The sequence below is a fragment of the Rhipicephalus microplus genome, chromosome X (assembly GCF_043290135.1).
Source record: "Rhipicephalus microplus isolate Deutch F79 chromosome X, USDA_Rmic, whole genome shotgun sequence".
Lineage (NCBI taxonomy): Eukaryota > Metazoa > Arthropoda > Arachnida > Ixodida > Ixodidae > Rhipicephalus > Rhipicephalus microplus.
In genome coordinates, this window is record NC_134710.1 from 25106775 (window position 1) to 25122551 (window position 15777).

Sequence of the window (15777 nt, forward strand, 5' to 3'; positions counted from 1 at the left end):
GGTAAAATTAAGTTTGAGTGTATGTTGAAACCAGTGCATTTGTTCGCTATTCTAGTCTGTTATTGTACAAAATCAATGCCACCATCTGTAGTTGCCAGCAAGCATATCACTGCGATGTCTTGGGTTCAGTTGACATATTGAACAAACTTTCGGTTTTATGTGTTAGTATTTTAACAAGGAAAAAAAAAAGCTTTTGTACCTGCCGTGACTTCTAGTGAATTCAAGGCTGCTGGTTTAATTCCTGCCATGGCCGCTGCATTCCGAAGAGTTGAAATGTAACCATTAATGCCCGTGTACTTAAATCTGTGCCATTATTAAAACACTTTTAGGTGGTCGCAATTTATCCAGGTTCCCTCACTATCAGGTTTGGCACGTACAATTCCAGATTTCATCGTTTTCCTCCTAATTGTCACCCCTGTTCTCACCGGTCGGGCCACTAAGGCAAACAGGAGTAGTTTGGGCATCATTCAACTACACAGCAATACTCGTTACCTGGCTAGCTTGCGTTTCCTTCCTCGAAAGCTGCACCCTCGCCGTTTGTATATTAAGAGTTCTCTGTCACGCTGATAGCCACATGATCGTTCCCGAGGGGCACCAGGCGTGTGTTAATAATGCAAAGAAGGCACGCGGGATAGATTAAATACCGTTTTTGTCCTCTAAGACCAAATGTCGGCCGTCCAGCGGGCCGAGGAAGCCACCAGGGTTCAAGGACTCCTGGCCGTAACCTAGGCTGGGCCATTAGCTCACCCTATCTACTCGCCGGACTCTGAATAAAGTTCTTTCCTCCTCCTCGATCGACATTTTGCAGAACAGTGATTCCGAAACGGACACCGTTCCAAGCAGCACAGTAGAGGTGCCCGAGGATGCACGCTTCAGCCATGTTCGCTGGTGTGTCTCAGTTAGCTACATAGGTGTGTTTTGTCGTGCAAAGCATTCAGGTATACGCTGGGAGGTCAATGGAGTATAGCTATCGCGAATGAGCCTCAGCGGAGAAATTGTGCTTGCCAGGTTGTTTTTTGCGCCTCCAGATGGCCCCACCTATCCAGCCTCTCGTGGTTAACACAGTATTACCACTTTTGCGTGGACGCAAAGTCTACAGATGAACTAAAATTCAACTATACCTGCATGTTTCTTGTAAGCGATGATATCTGACTATGAGCTGTTCCACTCTTGATAGCTTGTGATCGTGTTGATGTGTAACACATACGGGATATGAAAAGACACCCTCATTGCGCTTTTCCCGTGCTTTGAACTAGACGACTGCAACTTACGATTCCCCGACATGCCGGCCAACAAGCACACGTTTAATCATGCTTTTTTCTTCCGCCGTTCTTTTAAAGGTGGTTTTTATCGTGATAATTTCACGAAACCATTCAGACGCGACGAGCGAGTGCGCTTCGGCGCTAGTCGGCGTCACGATAAGAACATTCGGATTGTACACGTCATCGCTACTAGGGCATCGTCACTCGGGATGGTACTTGTGGAATGTATCACACCGAACATGTAGCACTAGTGTTGATGTCGCAGGGCAGTCTATTTTCCGTTTTTTCTCCTTAGCTTTTCTTCGCTGTTTGACATCAAATTAAATTGACTTCCACGCGACGGATGCCATTCAAATTTGGCCAAGACGACCTATGCATACACAGTGATCGAATGATGGGCACATCTCGATCTTGAAATTTGATGTCAGTGCTCCTTTAACATGTTTATAGCTCGTAGATTTGTCGCAATGATGTGCTGGCGCATTTGTCGGTATCAATTATCGCGCTTCGGTGTATTTCAGCGAGAGGCAAAGCCCAAAGCTTTAGCCTTAAACAGTACATAAACAAGTGCTAAGTGTAATTGTGAATGCACAAGCTATCTATCTGCTGCCTTTATTTGTGGAGCAGAATTGAGAATACCCAAATGGTGCGCTCACATGATAAACCCAACTCCCCAGCACAATCACTCCCTTATCTAGTGCTTGGGCATGAGAGTAAATGAGAGGGAAGATGCCCTAGTCTGATCGCTTACAAATAGAGCTGCAGCACTGAGTTTTCATGGCTCTGACTAGTAAGTTGCCCTGTAAATCTGAATCATGTGATACCACGACTGCGAGGGATCTCCTCATCTACCAGCATTAGAGCAAGCTTACATACCTGCCTTCATATAATAACTTAAATTAGAGGATGCACGAACTGGCAAATACTACAGACAGGGTCCTCCCAGGCTTACGTCGAATCTAGAAGCTTTACTCAGATGCACACCATTCTTGTAGGAAGACTGTAAATGGGCAGTTCGTTATTTTGCTTCAAGTAAGAGGCTTGGACAAGTTCATTTAGTCTTTTTTCTTGCCATGGCGCCAAAGTTGGCAAAGTTTTAGTTTCTATTTGAACCAGCACATACTTAAAGTGTTACTGCACATTGTCGCAGGTTATAATCCAGGCTCTCCGAAGAAGGCATCTCTCAAAGTCGTCAACGTGGCCCACATCTCTTCTGTCCTGGCAGATGTGTTTGGGTCTTCGGCAATGGGCAGCAAGGACCTCAATGCTACATTGCCCTTGCAGCAAAAGCTTTTGCTATGCACACTAGTGGCACTGCTCAAAGTCAAGAAATTGCGAGATGTGCTTCTTGGAAAGGTAAATGCATTAATGAGATTTTTGTAACTTTGTAGACGCTAATACAGTGCAGTTGAATGTTTGAAAGGTGAATGCATTAATGAGATTTTAGTAACTTTGTAGACGCTAATACAGTACAGCTGAATGTTTTCATAAGAGACTGATGTAACAGACAAATTGGTGTAAAAGAGACAAGTGTGCCTACATTGAAATAGGTGTTGATAAGCAGGGCACTGCATACATGGTGTCCTGCTTATAAGAGGCACCTCATAATAAAAAACAAGAATTTCTCCCCGGTGTACGTATTGTCTGTTGTAAAGGAGTTCAACTTTGGCACTGAAATATATTATACCACTGCTTTCCAAAGTATGTGCAATGAGAGGCACAGTATGAGAGATATCGGATGGCAGAACCAATGTCTGTACACACCTTTTCACTGGAGCACTTTTGAGCCAGTAAGCTGGGAGAGCCTAGGGTATGTTGTCAGTGTTTCCAACGTGCTTTGGGCTGCATGTGCCATAGATGTACGCTTGGTACACTTGGTGTAGTACAGTTGAATCCCGCAACAACAAAATTGACGGTGCGGGCGAAAAAATTCGTTGTTACGTTTTGATGGGGAAAAAAACACATGCGAGTCACACGGACTCACCAACGCAAAAAAAATAAATAAAAACAAGCTTTAATGCCAAAAAATCGGTCAGTTTCAGCTGTTTTTGCTTCTTTCCAAGCGATAGTACAACATGAGTTTTCATGCCGCCAACAGAGCCATCGCTTTCCAAGCGATAGTACAATAAGACTTTCCATGCCACCAACAGAGCCATCGCTTCGTCGTCATCCTTTGCCCCGATGCAACGTCTGATGACGTCAAATGCGTCCAGCACATGTGAAGTCAGAAGCAGCGCAGAATTACGTTGCGCGAATGCATCATCTTCGTCCGACGAAACACCATCTTCCTGTACGCTCTTTATGATGTCTTGGTCTGTTAATTGCTCTCGCACCACCAAGCAGGAAGCGGCTTGCATGAGCTCACTGAGATGGACGTTGGCCAGCACATCACTTTCCTGCTGGTCTGCCCATGCGAATGTGACTTCGTCGTCCATTAATTCATTCTCATCGTGACCTGCGTCGTCATCACGAGCGTCTACCTGCACTGCAAATCGAATCCAGCATGGCGAAAGCAGTTCGCGACAATGGCACTTTTTGTCGCGCTCCACGAAGCAGCAATCATTTGGAGCACCATAAACATGACGATTTTTTATTTTCACGACCCAACTGGGTGTTTAAAAGCAGCCTTTGAATAAGGTGCTTACGATAGGCACATTTCACGCTTTGGATGACCCCTTGGTTGGGTGGTAGAATGATAGAAGTGCTTTTCGGTGGCGAAAATTTCAGCTCTACGTTCTCGAGCTCCGCGTCCTCAACGGCGTGTGCGAAGCAATTGCCCAAAAGCAGACAAACCTTTCATCCTTGCCGGCCTATGAAACGGATCAGATTCCCGGACTTAGTCTCCAAAAATAGCACGTGTCATTCACACGCGGCTGTTGGCCACGTACCTCACTGGAAGGCGCCGATTTCCCTTGAAGCAGTGTCGTTTTGCACTTTCGTCAATGACCAACAGCAGTCGTTAATCAGATTCGTCCATATTAGCACACAGTAGCACAGTTATTTTTTTGCTGTGTTTACCTCCTTGTCAGCGCTGCCCCTTAAAATCCAGAGCATTTGGCGGAAGCATATCGTAAAACAAATCAGTCTCATCGGCACTGTAGATATTCCATGGTGCATAATCTTTCAGGAGACTTCAGAGGCTGGCCAACATCCGCACGGCGGCGCCGTCTTTATCTGCCGAAGCGGCTTCACCACACAGCATTTTGTAGATGATACTGTGGCGAGACTTGAATCGGTTCAGCCAGCTCGCACTGGCTTTGAAATTGTCTATGCCGAGCATACAAGTAAACTCTAGTGCTTTCTGCTGCACAATAACACCGCTAAAGGCTATTTTCGTGGCTCGCGTCTCCATGAACCAGGTGTAGGCTGCCTTGTCCAACGCTTCGTGCACTGGCTAGGTCAACTTTTTATGCTTTGCCGAAGATCCTGCAGCTAGAGCTTTGTTTATAGCATCCTTGCTCTTCAATATAGAGGGTTTTGGTGTTTGTAAACAAACCGACTCGTGCCGAACAGCCTACCCCAGCAGACTTCTGGTACAACACTTCCGGCAAGGCTTTTTCAGTGGTTTTGGTGGTGTTTTCTTGGTGTGTTTGAGCTCATTTTTTATAATTTCTGGCACATTTCTTAGGATGTGTTTGGAGCAACGTCTAGCAGCTACATGAAGGGGCTGGCGACATGAAGGGGATGTTGACGATGCAGATGCACTTTGAAGACACTGACCGGGAATTAACAGCGCCCACCTGTCTTTTCCCTGTTTGCATCTTCAAAGCGCACCCACAATGTCGACATGCAGGAGAACAGTTGCTCTATTCATAGTGAAGTTGTTCAATTCAGGTTTTCGACTAGAACTGAAAACCTTCCTCCTGTTGAACGCCGAACATATTTGTGTTTTCGTCTAAGCACACAACCTCAGGGTGAAACGCTTATATCTGCGCCTGTGTCACACCGGGCACTTTCTAAAGAGATCAGCGGCAATAGGAATCGCTCGTGATTCGAAGTGTTCGTGTGACTGAGAAATTATAAAATGTACTGATAAGATATCACCTTCGGCTGCAGGGTCACACAAACTATTATGGTTTACTCATGAGTAAGCTATTCATGAATGAAACTTTCAAGTCGAACCTACCTAAACCTAAAGTCCATGTTCACACCCAAAAGATACATTAGCTAGAATACGGCGATGTTCATTAGCGACAGAAAGACAGCAGATGAGTTATTTTCTCGCACAAATGAGAGCCCACTGGCCGGCGTCGCTTTAAAAAAAAATGAAGTGCGACGACAACGAAACATAGTTTTTTAGGTCCTTGAAAAGTATTTGTTAGGTCTGTAAAAGTCCTTGAAAACCCTTGAATTTTGTTTCACTTAGGTGCTATGAACCCTGTACAGTCGAGCCCGCTTATAACGAACCTGAGCGTGATGTGGCATCCGTTCGCTGTATCCCGAAGTTCGTAGTAAATGAAACACAGCTTTTTAAAACGTTGCGAGTGAAAACGCAAACTTTTTTTGCCCCAAAAAGTCTGATGCACGTATTTCGAAGAGCAGAAGCGATAAGGGCGGTCTCGAGTTCATTTAAAACGGCAGGGTGCTCGTTCGCTCGTGGCATAAGCTGCATGAGGCACTGGCTCCAAAGTTTCGTCGTTCTCGCAATCCGATTCCTCCAAATCGCTCTCGTCACGTACTTCATTCACAATGCCCCAATCCGTGCACAGTTTTGCAGTGTCGGCCTTATCGTCGGCCGTAATTAAACCACTGAAACGGATGTCCCACCCGCTCTCCCAGGTCGGAGTCGACGACGCGCTGCCACAAATCGCCGCCGCAGTTCGGAAGCTTCAGGCTCGGCATCGGGCCCGACGTTGACGAAGTCGGCCTCGCGAAAACAGTTTCGCGCATGTAGCCGTCACCGCCGCCCACGAAATATTCACCATCTCCTCGCTCAGCTGGATACCGGGACGCCCGAAGCGGCAAGTTGGCTGCCAGGTGGTCAATAGCTATGAGGAACGCACAATAGCTATGAGGAACGCACCTAACGCACTGATTACGCTCAAGCCAAGTGGTCACACTTTCGACGTTTTGTTGAGCGGCAGGAAAAAGCGTGCTAGTCCTCCTGTCGGCCACTATGACCATACACGCACACCAAGAGCGAGCAAGACGCGCACACGCGACACACATGCCAGAACGCGTAGAACAGCTCTGGGCCCGTTTCCAGTCAGAATACGAAACTAATTCGAGCCAGTGTGGCGGGCGTCGCGGAGCGGTGGAGACGGGCGTAGGGGTTGTGATCAAAAAAAGAGAGCAGACTTGCGAGAGAAGTCCAAAGAGTTGCACTAAAGAGGGGGGGGGGGGTATGCGGCAGCAGGGCGACCTTGAAATCCAAACACGGAACGAGGCACGTTGGGTAGCTTGCTTGAAAAGTCCGCGAAACTCACACGTAAAAAAACTTGGAAAGAGTCCCTGGCGCGCAGAAGTCAAAGCATCGTCGCCTGGATTGGTGCGCGCGGCGGTGTTCGAAGAATCGGTGGCCGTGGTGAAAAATTGTTTTGTTGCGCCGGCGGGTTGGCGTGGCCTCACGAACTTCAATATTTCGCGATTCGTTACGCGCAAATTAACAGCCAATTTTGCAATTCCGCGCGCGCGGAAGGCATGCTGAGTTGAGGGCTAAGTGAGTGAGAACAAGTCCTAAACACGAAATAATCACAAATTATCAGAGTTGGTGGGGTAGCGTACGCGCGTACACTAGACGGCGAATATCGGATACAGTCGGTGGCCGCTGATGTTGGTAAATGGTCTTGTCACTCCGGGCTGGCGACGCCAACTACTGTACCAGCGATCAAAAACAGGGTAGATGGCCGACCGGTCTTCGAAAGATCAGTGGTAGTGTGAAAACACGGGCTTCGTCTGGTGATGCGGGTTGCTCAAAGTAGCGGAGGGACAAAGGACAGAGGGGTGCGTAACAAAAAGCTGTCGGGGCATGGAGGGTTGGGGAGAGCGGCAACTAGAGGGTCGCAGAGGCAGGGTCGGCGTTTAACAATAAGAATGTATGGGCACTTCGCCAATGCCTGATCGGTGGTCCAAATTGGTTTCCCGGGAAGTCGGCAGACCGCTGACTCCGTTCGCTGTAACCGATCAGCGGCGCTCGGAGACGTTCGTTGTGAGTGCGATTCTGTGACATTGAACCAATGTATATTTTGACGGTCACACGGATATTGTTCATTTTAAGTGGCGCCGTTATCTCTGGGCTCGACTGTATTCCATCACGTTGATCTGGTTGGTTGTGCAGTTTTGTGAGTGCACTGTTATGTTTCATGCGCAATTTGCAGGTTTTGACGGGCAGGCATAGTACTTTTCAAAATGACCGAATGCTGAGGGCAAAAAAATGAGAATGCGAAGTGACTCTACAACCTCATTGCAATGGAGGCATTTTTTTTTCTTGTTTGTTCACGTACGATGGTATGTAGGCCTGAAATGTGTGGCCATAGAAATGCTCAATCTCGTGAAGTATTTCTGGTATTTTCAGTTTTAGAACGCACATCTCATAGGCTACGCATTCTCTAGCCTATTCTTTTCAAAGGATCCTTTCTGCGGTCGATGTCCTCCCGAGGCATTTCACCATCTGCCACACGGTTCGCGCATTCACGTGCAAGGGTGTGAGCGCTGGCATAAGGATTAACTCTATCAATGTCCTCAACTTGCGCTGGAAACCAAAAGATATTGTGACCACCAACCGATCTCTCCTTTCTGCGACCACTCCAAATGAGACTGGCTGCCTGCTGCGGAACCAAACCTCCAGAGAAGGCCCGAACGGCCGACCTTGAATTTGAGTAAATCACAGAAGGCAACTCAGCTGCCTGAAGAGCTAAAGCAATGGAGACCTCCTCTGCAACTGTAACCTGATTTGTAAAGACTGGAGCCCGAGACCCCAGCTGCCCTTTACCGTCGACGACTGACACACCAAAGGCCCGCCGCATACTGTACTGCGCAGCGTCCACCAAAAACGCCAGGCCTGCCCGTTAGGCGCAGCACAGTCACAGCAAAAGCTAGACGAGCGGCCTATCAGAGCTTTTTTTAAACACTCATTGGGTAACTACTGCAAGCACACTTGCTTGATACCCACTACGACATTAATAATAAAAATTTTTTGGTAGTAGGCCAGCAGTCGCTGTGCTATTTTTCATTCTTCTGAGAAATGTGGTATCCGCTAAACACTTGCAAGGAATTTTGTGCCAATTGTTCATGCAGTGGCTGACGATGATGAGGAATTACGCCTGAAGAGGCAGCAGTGGACAACTGCGGTGGAATGTGACCCTGGTTATGATCTCATAACAGCTTTTGCTGAAAACGCTCTGCTTTAGTAGCACTACCTACTTTTCAAAAAATAGCCCAAGCTTGAGCCACACGGCGGCCTGCATGGTACACCGGATGAATGTTGCGCGGAACAGGATCCACCGTGATATCCTCCCGCTCCTCACGTGTGAGCTGAACTCCTTCAGACACCGCTACCCTCGGAGCCACAACGCCAGCCTCATCGAAGATCCTCGAGCCAGCCTTGGTGCTGGACAGACGTGCTACCTGTGCCGCAAAGTGTGCTTCAATCAGCTCGTCAACCGTGTTGTGCAAACGAAGCTCCATAAGCCGCTCAGTGCTAGTAGTCTGTGAAATTCTCAGAATCCTCTTGAGCCCGACCCTGATGAGCATATCAATCTTCTTCTTCTCTGTCCCAGTCCATTGCAAATATGGGACCGCATAATTTACATGACTAATGAAGAATGCGTCAAACACCCATAGGAGTAGATCTTTTTTCAAACCACCACGCTTGCTTGTAATCCGAGAGAACAGGCTCAAGATGTTGCTCGCCTGACCCCTCAGTCGCTCAATAGCGCCTCCGTTATAGCCTCGCGCATCAATCCACAGACCCAGGATCTTCATAGTCCACTCTCGGAACTACCGTCCCCTCTCAAGACCACAGCTTCACCGGAAGAGAGTCCAAAGGCTCGAGATTCTGCATGCCCTAGCGCGTCTTCCGAAAGAGTAAGAGCTTCGACGTTTTCGGAGAAAGCGTGCGGCCCGTACCCTCTAGAAAACACTCAGTCACGTTCAGCGCCTCTTGCAGGGACTCTTCAAGCGTGGCCAGAGAGCCACCCGTGCACCACACGGTACTATCGTCCGCATAAATAGCATGCCCAATGCCAGGCATTCCCGCTAGCAGTTTTGACAGCCTGTGCACAATTTTACACTCTATCTGTACGTCTGCTCAAGCTTGTTTCAAGCTGCAGTGGGCCGCTAGTAAAACTATGTGAGAGTGCATTTTCGAAATTTTATATAATTCTTTGTTGCTGAGATAGACAGCATTATCAACCTCTCTTGAAAGTCCTCTTGGCTGAACCTGAGCAGCAGAATTGTATTGTGAAGTGTGTGTATTGTGAAGTGTGCTGAGCAGCAGAATTGTATTGTGAAGTGTGCTGTAATTATTTTTCCCTCTTACTGCAGTCATTGTGAGCACAGTTCTGTATCACATTTAGCCTGCATTATATTTACCAAATACCATGCATTATATTTGTGCTGGGGAGGGGGTTTGTTCTATTATTAATTTAATAATTTTTCTACACTCCACGATTGCTAATGCAGCTTCAAGAAGCTTTCATGCGCATCTGCCAGAGACACCAGTGCTCTACTGACCATTCTGACTTCCAATCCCTGTGCACCCTGCTGGAGTCAAGGGGCCTGATTACTGTCAAGAGGCACAAGGAGCTCAGACTAAGCAAGGTATGTGTCATCGCCAGCTATCACGCTACTCTCTTTCCTTTGCTGACAGTTGACTGTCTGAAGATGTATAGCACTGTATGTGTGTGAGTGCATGTGTACTGACGACTTGTGCAAAAAATTTGAACATGGGTGGAAGTTATTTGTACGTCGTAATGTGCATTCAATTGCTTCATGCGAGTGGCTGTTACTTGATACTTTAGACAGTTTTGCAAACTAAGTTTTCAGTGGACATATATTTAACCTGAGTTGTACCTTAACCATTATCTCCCAACGTGCCGGGCAATACTGTTAGATCATAGCCTCCAATATCATTATAGTGCGCACTTGCTCTATTTCAACGTGTTAGAAGACTTATAAATACAGCCAACATACATTTTGCTATACCCTGCTGCTTTTAAGCTTGCAAAGGTACTAATGAACTTGGCCTGGTTAACTACAAGCTCGCATAACTGATGTGTGGTGGTCCCAATAACAGCTGTAGCAGTGTTCATTAAAACCTCGTTCATATTTTCCTGGTTCTTAAACACTGCCCGGCCGCCATGGTCTATTGGCTAAGGCACACTCGGCTGCTGACTCGCAGGTCGCCGGATCAAATCCCGGCTGCGGCGGCTGCATTTTCCATGGAAGCGAAAATGCTGTTGGCCCACGTGCTCACTTTTGGGTGCACGTTAAAGAACCCCAGGTGGTCGAAATTTCCGGAGCCCTTTGCTACGACGTCTCTCATAATCATATGGTGATTTTGGGACGATAAACCCAATGTATCAATCAATCATACACACTGAAATAAATGTTCTATGACTGGGTTTATTGACCCGTAGACCTAGCAAAAGTTGAGATGTCCAGAGTAGGGTGTCGAAGAGGGGTTGGCGTCAAGCAGCCTAAATCCATGCAGGCACTCGAGACCAGTGCTGCTACTGGCACTGAGGCTTGCTGGCTTGCTTGCGTGCTTTGTTGTCGTCCTCCTCTCTTCGCTACATTGCCTTGAGAAATATCGGAGCTATCGTGCCGACTTGAGGGGGAACACTAGTAAAAAAAATGTCAAAGTTATAACCTTATTATAACACAGTTGCATCATACATGAAGATAAGTTGCCTTGTCGTGGTGGTCTAGTGGCTAAGGGACTCGGCTGCTGGATCGAATCCCGGCAGCTGCATTTTTGATGCAGGGGAAAAGGCTGTAGGCCCGTGTGCTCAGATTTGAGTGCACATTAGAGAACCCCAGGCAGTCGACATTTCCGGAACCCTCCACTACAGTGTCTGTCATAATCATACGGTGGTTTTGGGATGTTAAACATCACATATCAATAAATCAATCATAAAAACAAGTTTGTTATATACGAAAATTCATTATATAGGTTTATTCCTTATGCAAGACTATTTTTCACTTAGTTATAACTGATATTTCGTTATATCAAAGTTTGAGTGTATTGTCGCTCGTTTCATCATGAAGTTTGTTAGGAGTGTCCGGTGAAAAAAAGCGGCTGCAGTGGTGCGAGAGCTACTTTGGCCCGAGAACAGTCGATAATGGCGCTATAACTCAATAGGCAGTCCCGCCCAAGAATAATGTTGTGGGAGCACAACGGTAGCACGAAGAGCTTGATCCTGCGAAGTGCGTCTTGGATGGTAATCCGTACAGTGCGCACAGCGGATGGCACAGTGCATTGTGAGCTGGCGGTGGCCTCCTTTTATGCACTAAAAAAATTCCTGGTTGAAAAACAATCTTGTTATTCTGAGGAGGCATAGGAGGTGTGAGAAAGTGTGCACATTTGCCCACAAGTGCCCCTGAACCCACTTTTTCTGTTTGGAATGGGTAACTACTCACTGTTTGAAGTGGCGAACTTAACTGCATTGTGCTGTTCTGTGGGTAGCAGAAAAAGTCTTTCCTGGCCTCAAAACCACTCGAGCTCACAGTAATGCAACAAGTTAGTCATATGGACTTTTGTTTTTTATAACTCTCGTTTTTGTTTGGCCTGTAGTGCTTTTCTGTGCCATCTTGAAAAGCCAGCAAACCCAGCCATGGAGCCCTTTGTGCATTGCAATGTAGAAGGCATAAGTTCTTTTCCTGACTGCACTCATAGAGTAATCCTTGAGCTGACTAGTCTCCACAGTACTGATGTGAAGGGCATGCACAAGTCAAAAGTTTTTCTGCAAGAAACTTTGCATGTAATGTTCAGTCATCATCAGCCTAACTACACCCACTGCAGGGCGAAGGCCTCTTCCATGTTCCACCAATCAACCAGTCCTGTGCTTTCTGCTGCCACGCCATACTTTCAAACTTCTTGATTTCATCTGCCCACCTAATTTTCTGTCTCCCTCTTAAGCATTTGTCTCTCTCTTGGAATCCAGTCACTTACCCCAGCGGTTACCCAGCCTACGTGCTATGTGTCCAGCCCATTTCTTCTCCTTGAGTTCAACTATGATGTCCTTCATTCCCATTTGTTCCTTGGCTCACTCTGCTGTCTTCCAGTCTCTTAAGGTAGCACCTATAATTTTCCTTCACATCGCTAGCTGCGTTATCCTCAATTTAAGTTAAACCCTCTTTATACCAAATCCTTATGTTAAGCTAAGCCTAAATGCTTGTATAGCTTGCGGCCAGCACAAGCTGTCACACGTGTGCATCACAGTAGATGCAGCATGTGATGGCGTCTGAATATGAAATTCAACGAAAGTTGTTTTCACTTTGTGCCAACCAGTGAGAATTTGTTTCGTTGAGTGTATATATGCATTTCTGTATGGTTAGAGGCACGAACGCAATATCTGATGTAACTTTCTCTCTCTCTCCACTGTACATTACAGTTTGTCATTTTCAGGCAATATTTACTTCTAATGCATTAAAGTGACTGCATTGCCAATTTTTCATCTGTGTTGCAGGTGAGCCTCAGGGTGGATGAGAAAGAAGTTGAGTACGTGCTTCAAGACAAAGCTCTTCTAGCAGCATGCCTCTATGACAGTGCCGTTCTATGAAGACTGTTAGCTGTTATCAGAACCATTGTGTGATTGTTTTACCTGTGTTTACCCTTGCATGTCTACTGTGCAAACATTGCACGTGTCTTTGCACGTGTCTTTTTATTGTAGCACCCTAGTCACAGCTGGAAAAAATTGTCATCGATTGCTGTTGTTTCTCACTCTCATGTTGGGATAGTTGTTCTTCAAGTACACAATCATTCATATTGTATCCTGTGGACTCATATTCACTTGAAATCGAAACAATAAAACTTTTCCTACCTATAGCTGTATGAAAAGTTGATTGCTCATTGTCATTATTTATTGTTGGTTATTAATTCAAATAAGCTAGATTTCAAAGCCAAGCACATACTCGGGCAAGTGCTGTCTATCACGTTTGTTTTTCAGTATCAGGAGATCGAATTACAGCTGTGGTTGCCACATTTCTATGAGGGTGAGATGCTTGAGTCCAGTGTACTTAAGATTGAGATGCTTGTTAAAGAATACCAGATGGTAAATATCGCTGGAGTCCTCCACTATGATGTCCCTCATAATCGTATTATAGTTTTATTGTAGTTCTGGGACATGTTACCTTTACGAGTGCTAACAGCTCTTAGCATTTATGGTTTACATGATGTGTTGTTAGAGAATATTGTCACGGCGTGAGAGTAAGTAGACAGAGGGTGGAAATATATTTACAGATTCTACACGGAGTACACAGTGTCCTTGAACCAAGATGGCTGAGTGGCAATCACAACACGAGCTTTTGTTCAATCGCCATCTTCGTCGCCTTTGTGGTGCATTCGTTGATGTTAATGATGACTTGTATCATATAGCCGCTGCCGGTGAAAGCGCGGTCTCCGCGTTTAAGAAAGCGTGCGATCCTGGGCAGAGAAGTACAGCTTAAGGCGGGAGACGTGTACAATATCAGTGGACGGCAGAGACGATGAGGATGGAGTGTCCAAGGGGGCAATCTCATGGGTGACCTCGGTCAGTTGGCGCAAGACTTTGTAAGGCCTGTTGTAGCGAGCGAGGAACTTCGAGGACAGGCAAAAGTGACGAGAGGGAGTCCAGAGCAAGACCAACAATCCTGGGGAGTAAGAGACAGCTCTATGAAGGCTGTTGTAGCGATCCTTTTGAGATAGCTGCGAGGCAGAAAGGTGATCCTGGGCAATCTGGCGGGTTGCTCGAGCCAGTGCAGTTGCATCGCGAGCGTACTCGGTAGGAGTGTCAGTATGCGACGGCAGAAAAGTGTCAAAAGGCAAAGTGGGGTGACGGCCGTACAAGAGATAGAAGGGAGAAAAGCCAGCGGTGTCGTGTTGTGACGAGTTGTAGGCAAAGTAGCATCCCAATCACGATCTGCGGAGACATACATGAATAGCATGGTCGTCAGTGTGCGGTTAAGGCGCTCAGTTAGTCCATTTGTTTGCGGGTGGTAGGCAGTGGTGAGTTTATGACGTGTGGAACACGAGGGAAGAATGTCGTCCACGACCTTGGAGAGAAATGAACGACCACGGTCGGTCAGCAGTTGACGCGGCGCTCCATGGTGGAGAATAATGTCATGAAGGAGAAAGTCCGCGACATCAGTAACACAGCTTGTTAGTAGCGCTCACGTGATGTCAAAGCGTGTCGCGTAGTCTGTTGTCACCACTACCCATTTATTCCCACTCAAAGACGTTGGAAATGGTCCAATGAGTTCGAGGCCGACGCGGTAGAACGGGTCTGCTGGAATGTCGATAGGCTGAAGTGGGCCAGGTGGCGCCAATGAACGATGCTTGTGGCGCTGGCAAGACACAAGATGCAACGTATCGGCGCACAGAGCGGTAAAGGCCGGGCCAGTAGAATCGACGCCATACGCGGTGATACGTGCGGGCTGCTCCGAAATGTCCAGCGGTTGGGGCATCATGAAGTTTGAGCACAGTGTAACGGAGCGTTGCAGGAACTACCAGCAGTTCTGGGCCTTCGGTGCTTGTGTTGCGCCAATAGAGAATTTCGTCATGAAGTGAGAACAGGCGAAGGGAAGGATCTGCGGTGTCAGAAGCTAGACGGCGTATGATAGACCGCAAATTGGCATCACAGAGTTGTTCTTTACGTATGTCCGTGAAATCAGAACTGGCGAAGACAGAGGCATCAGAATCGTGCGCTGACAGGTCAGGGGGATCAACGGGATGGCGAGATAGACAGTTGGCATCTCGGTGCATTCGGCCAGACCTGTAGGCCACAGCAAAGCTATAATCCTGTAGCTTTAAAGCCCAACGACCCAGGCGTCCAGAAGGATCTTTGAGGGGGGAGAACCAGCACAGGGCGTGGTGATCCGTGATGACCGAAAAGTGGCGGCTGAACAAGTATGGTCGGAATTTTCCAACTGCCCATACAAGAGCGAGGCACTCGCGCTCAGTGATAGAAAACTTGCACTCGGAGGGGGAGAGGAGGAGACTTGCGTAGGCGATTACACGATTTTGACCCTGTTGCTGCTGGGCAAGGACAGTGTCAGTACCGTGCCCGCTGACGTCGGTGCGAACTTCAGTGGGCGCTGAAGGATCGAAATGACTGAAGACGGGCGGGGAAGTGAGCAACGCAGTATGGTTGCGAAACGAATCGGCTTGCTGGGGACCCCAAGAAAACGGCGTGTTCTTCTTCAGTAGCTGTGTCAAAGGGTGGGCAATGTCGGCGACGTTTTGGACAAAACGCCAGAAATAGGAACAGAGACCGACAAAGCTCTGTACGTCTTTTGTGGAACGTAGTGTGGGAAAATGTGGGAAAATTTTTGACGGCGCGAATTTTGTCGGGATCGGGTTGCACGCCTTTAGCAC

General features: G+C 47.2%; 1 protein-coding gene across 1 annotated transcript in view; it reads left to right on the forward strand.

Annotated features, from left to right (window-relative positions):
* Cdc6 (Cell division cycle 6) overlaps positions 1 to 13251 on the forward strand; it is a 49623-nt gene extending 36372 nt beyond the window's left edge. Inside the window, exons 9-11 of the mRNA XM_037426684.2 lie at positions 2413 to 2618; positions 9885 to 10022; positions 12893 to 13251. Coding sequence (XP_037282581.1) covers positions 2413 to 2618; positions 9885 to 10022; positions 12893 to 12985 — 437 coding nt within the window. The 3' untranslated portion in view covers positions 12986 to 13251. The remainder of the gene's footprint in view (positions 1 to 2412; positions 2619 to 9884; positions 10023 to 12892) is intronic.
* The last annotated feature ends 2526 nt before the right edge of the window (positions 13252 to 15777 follow it).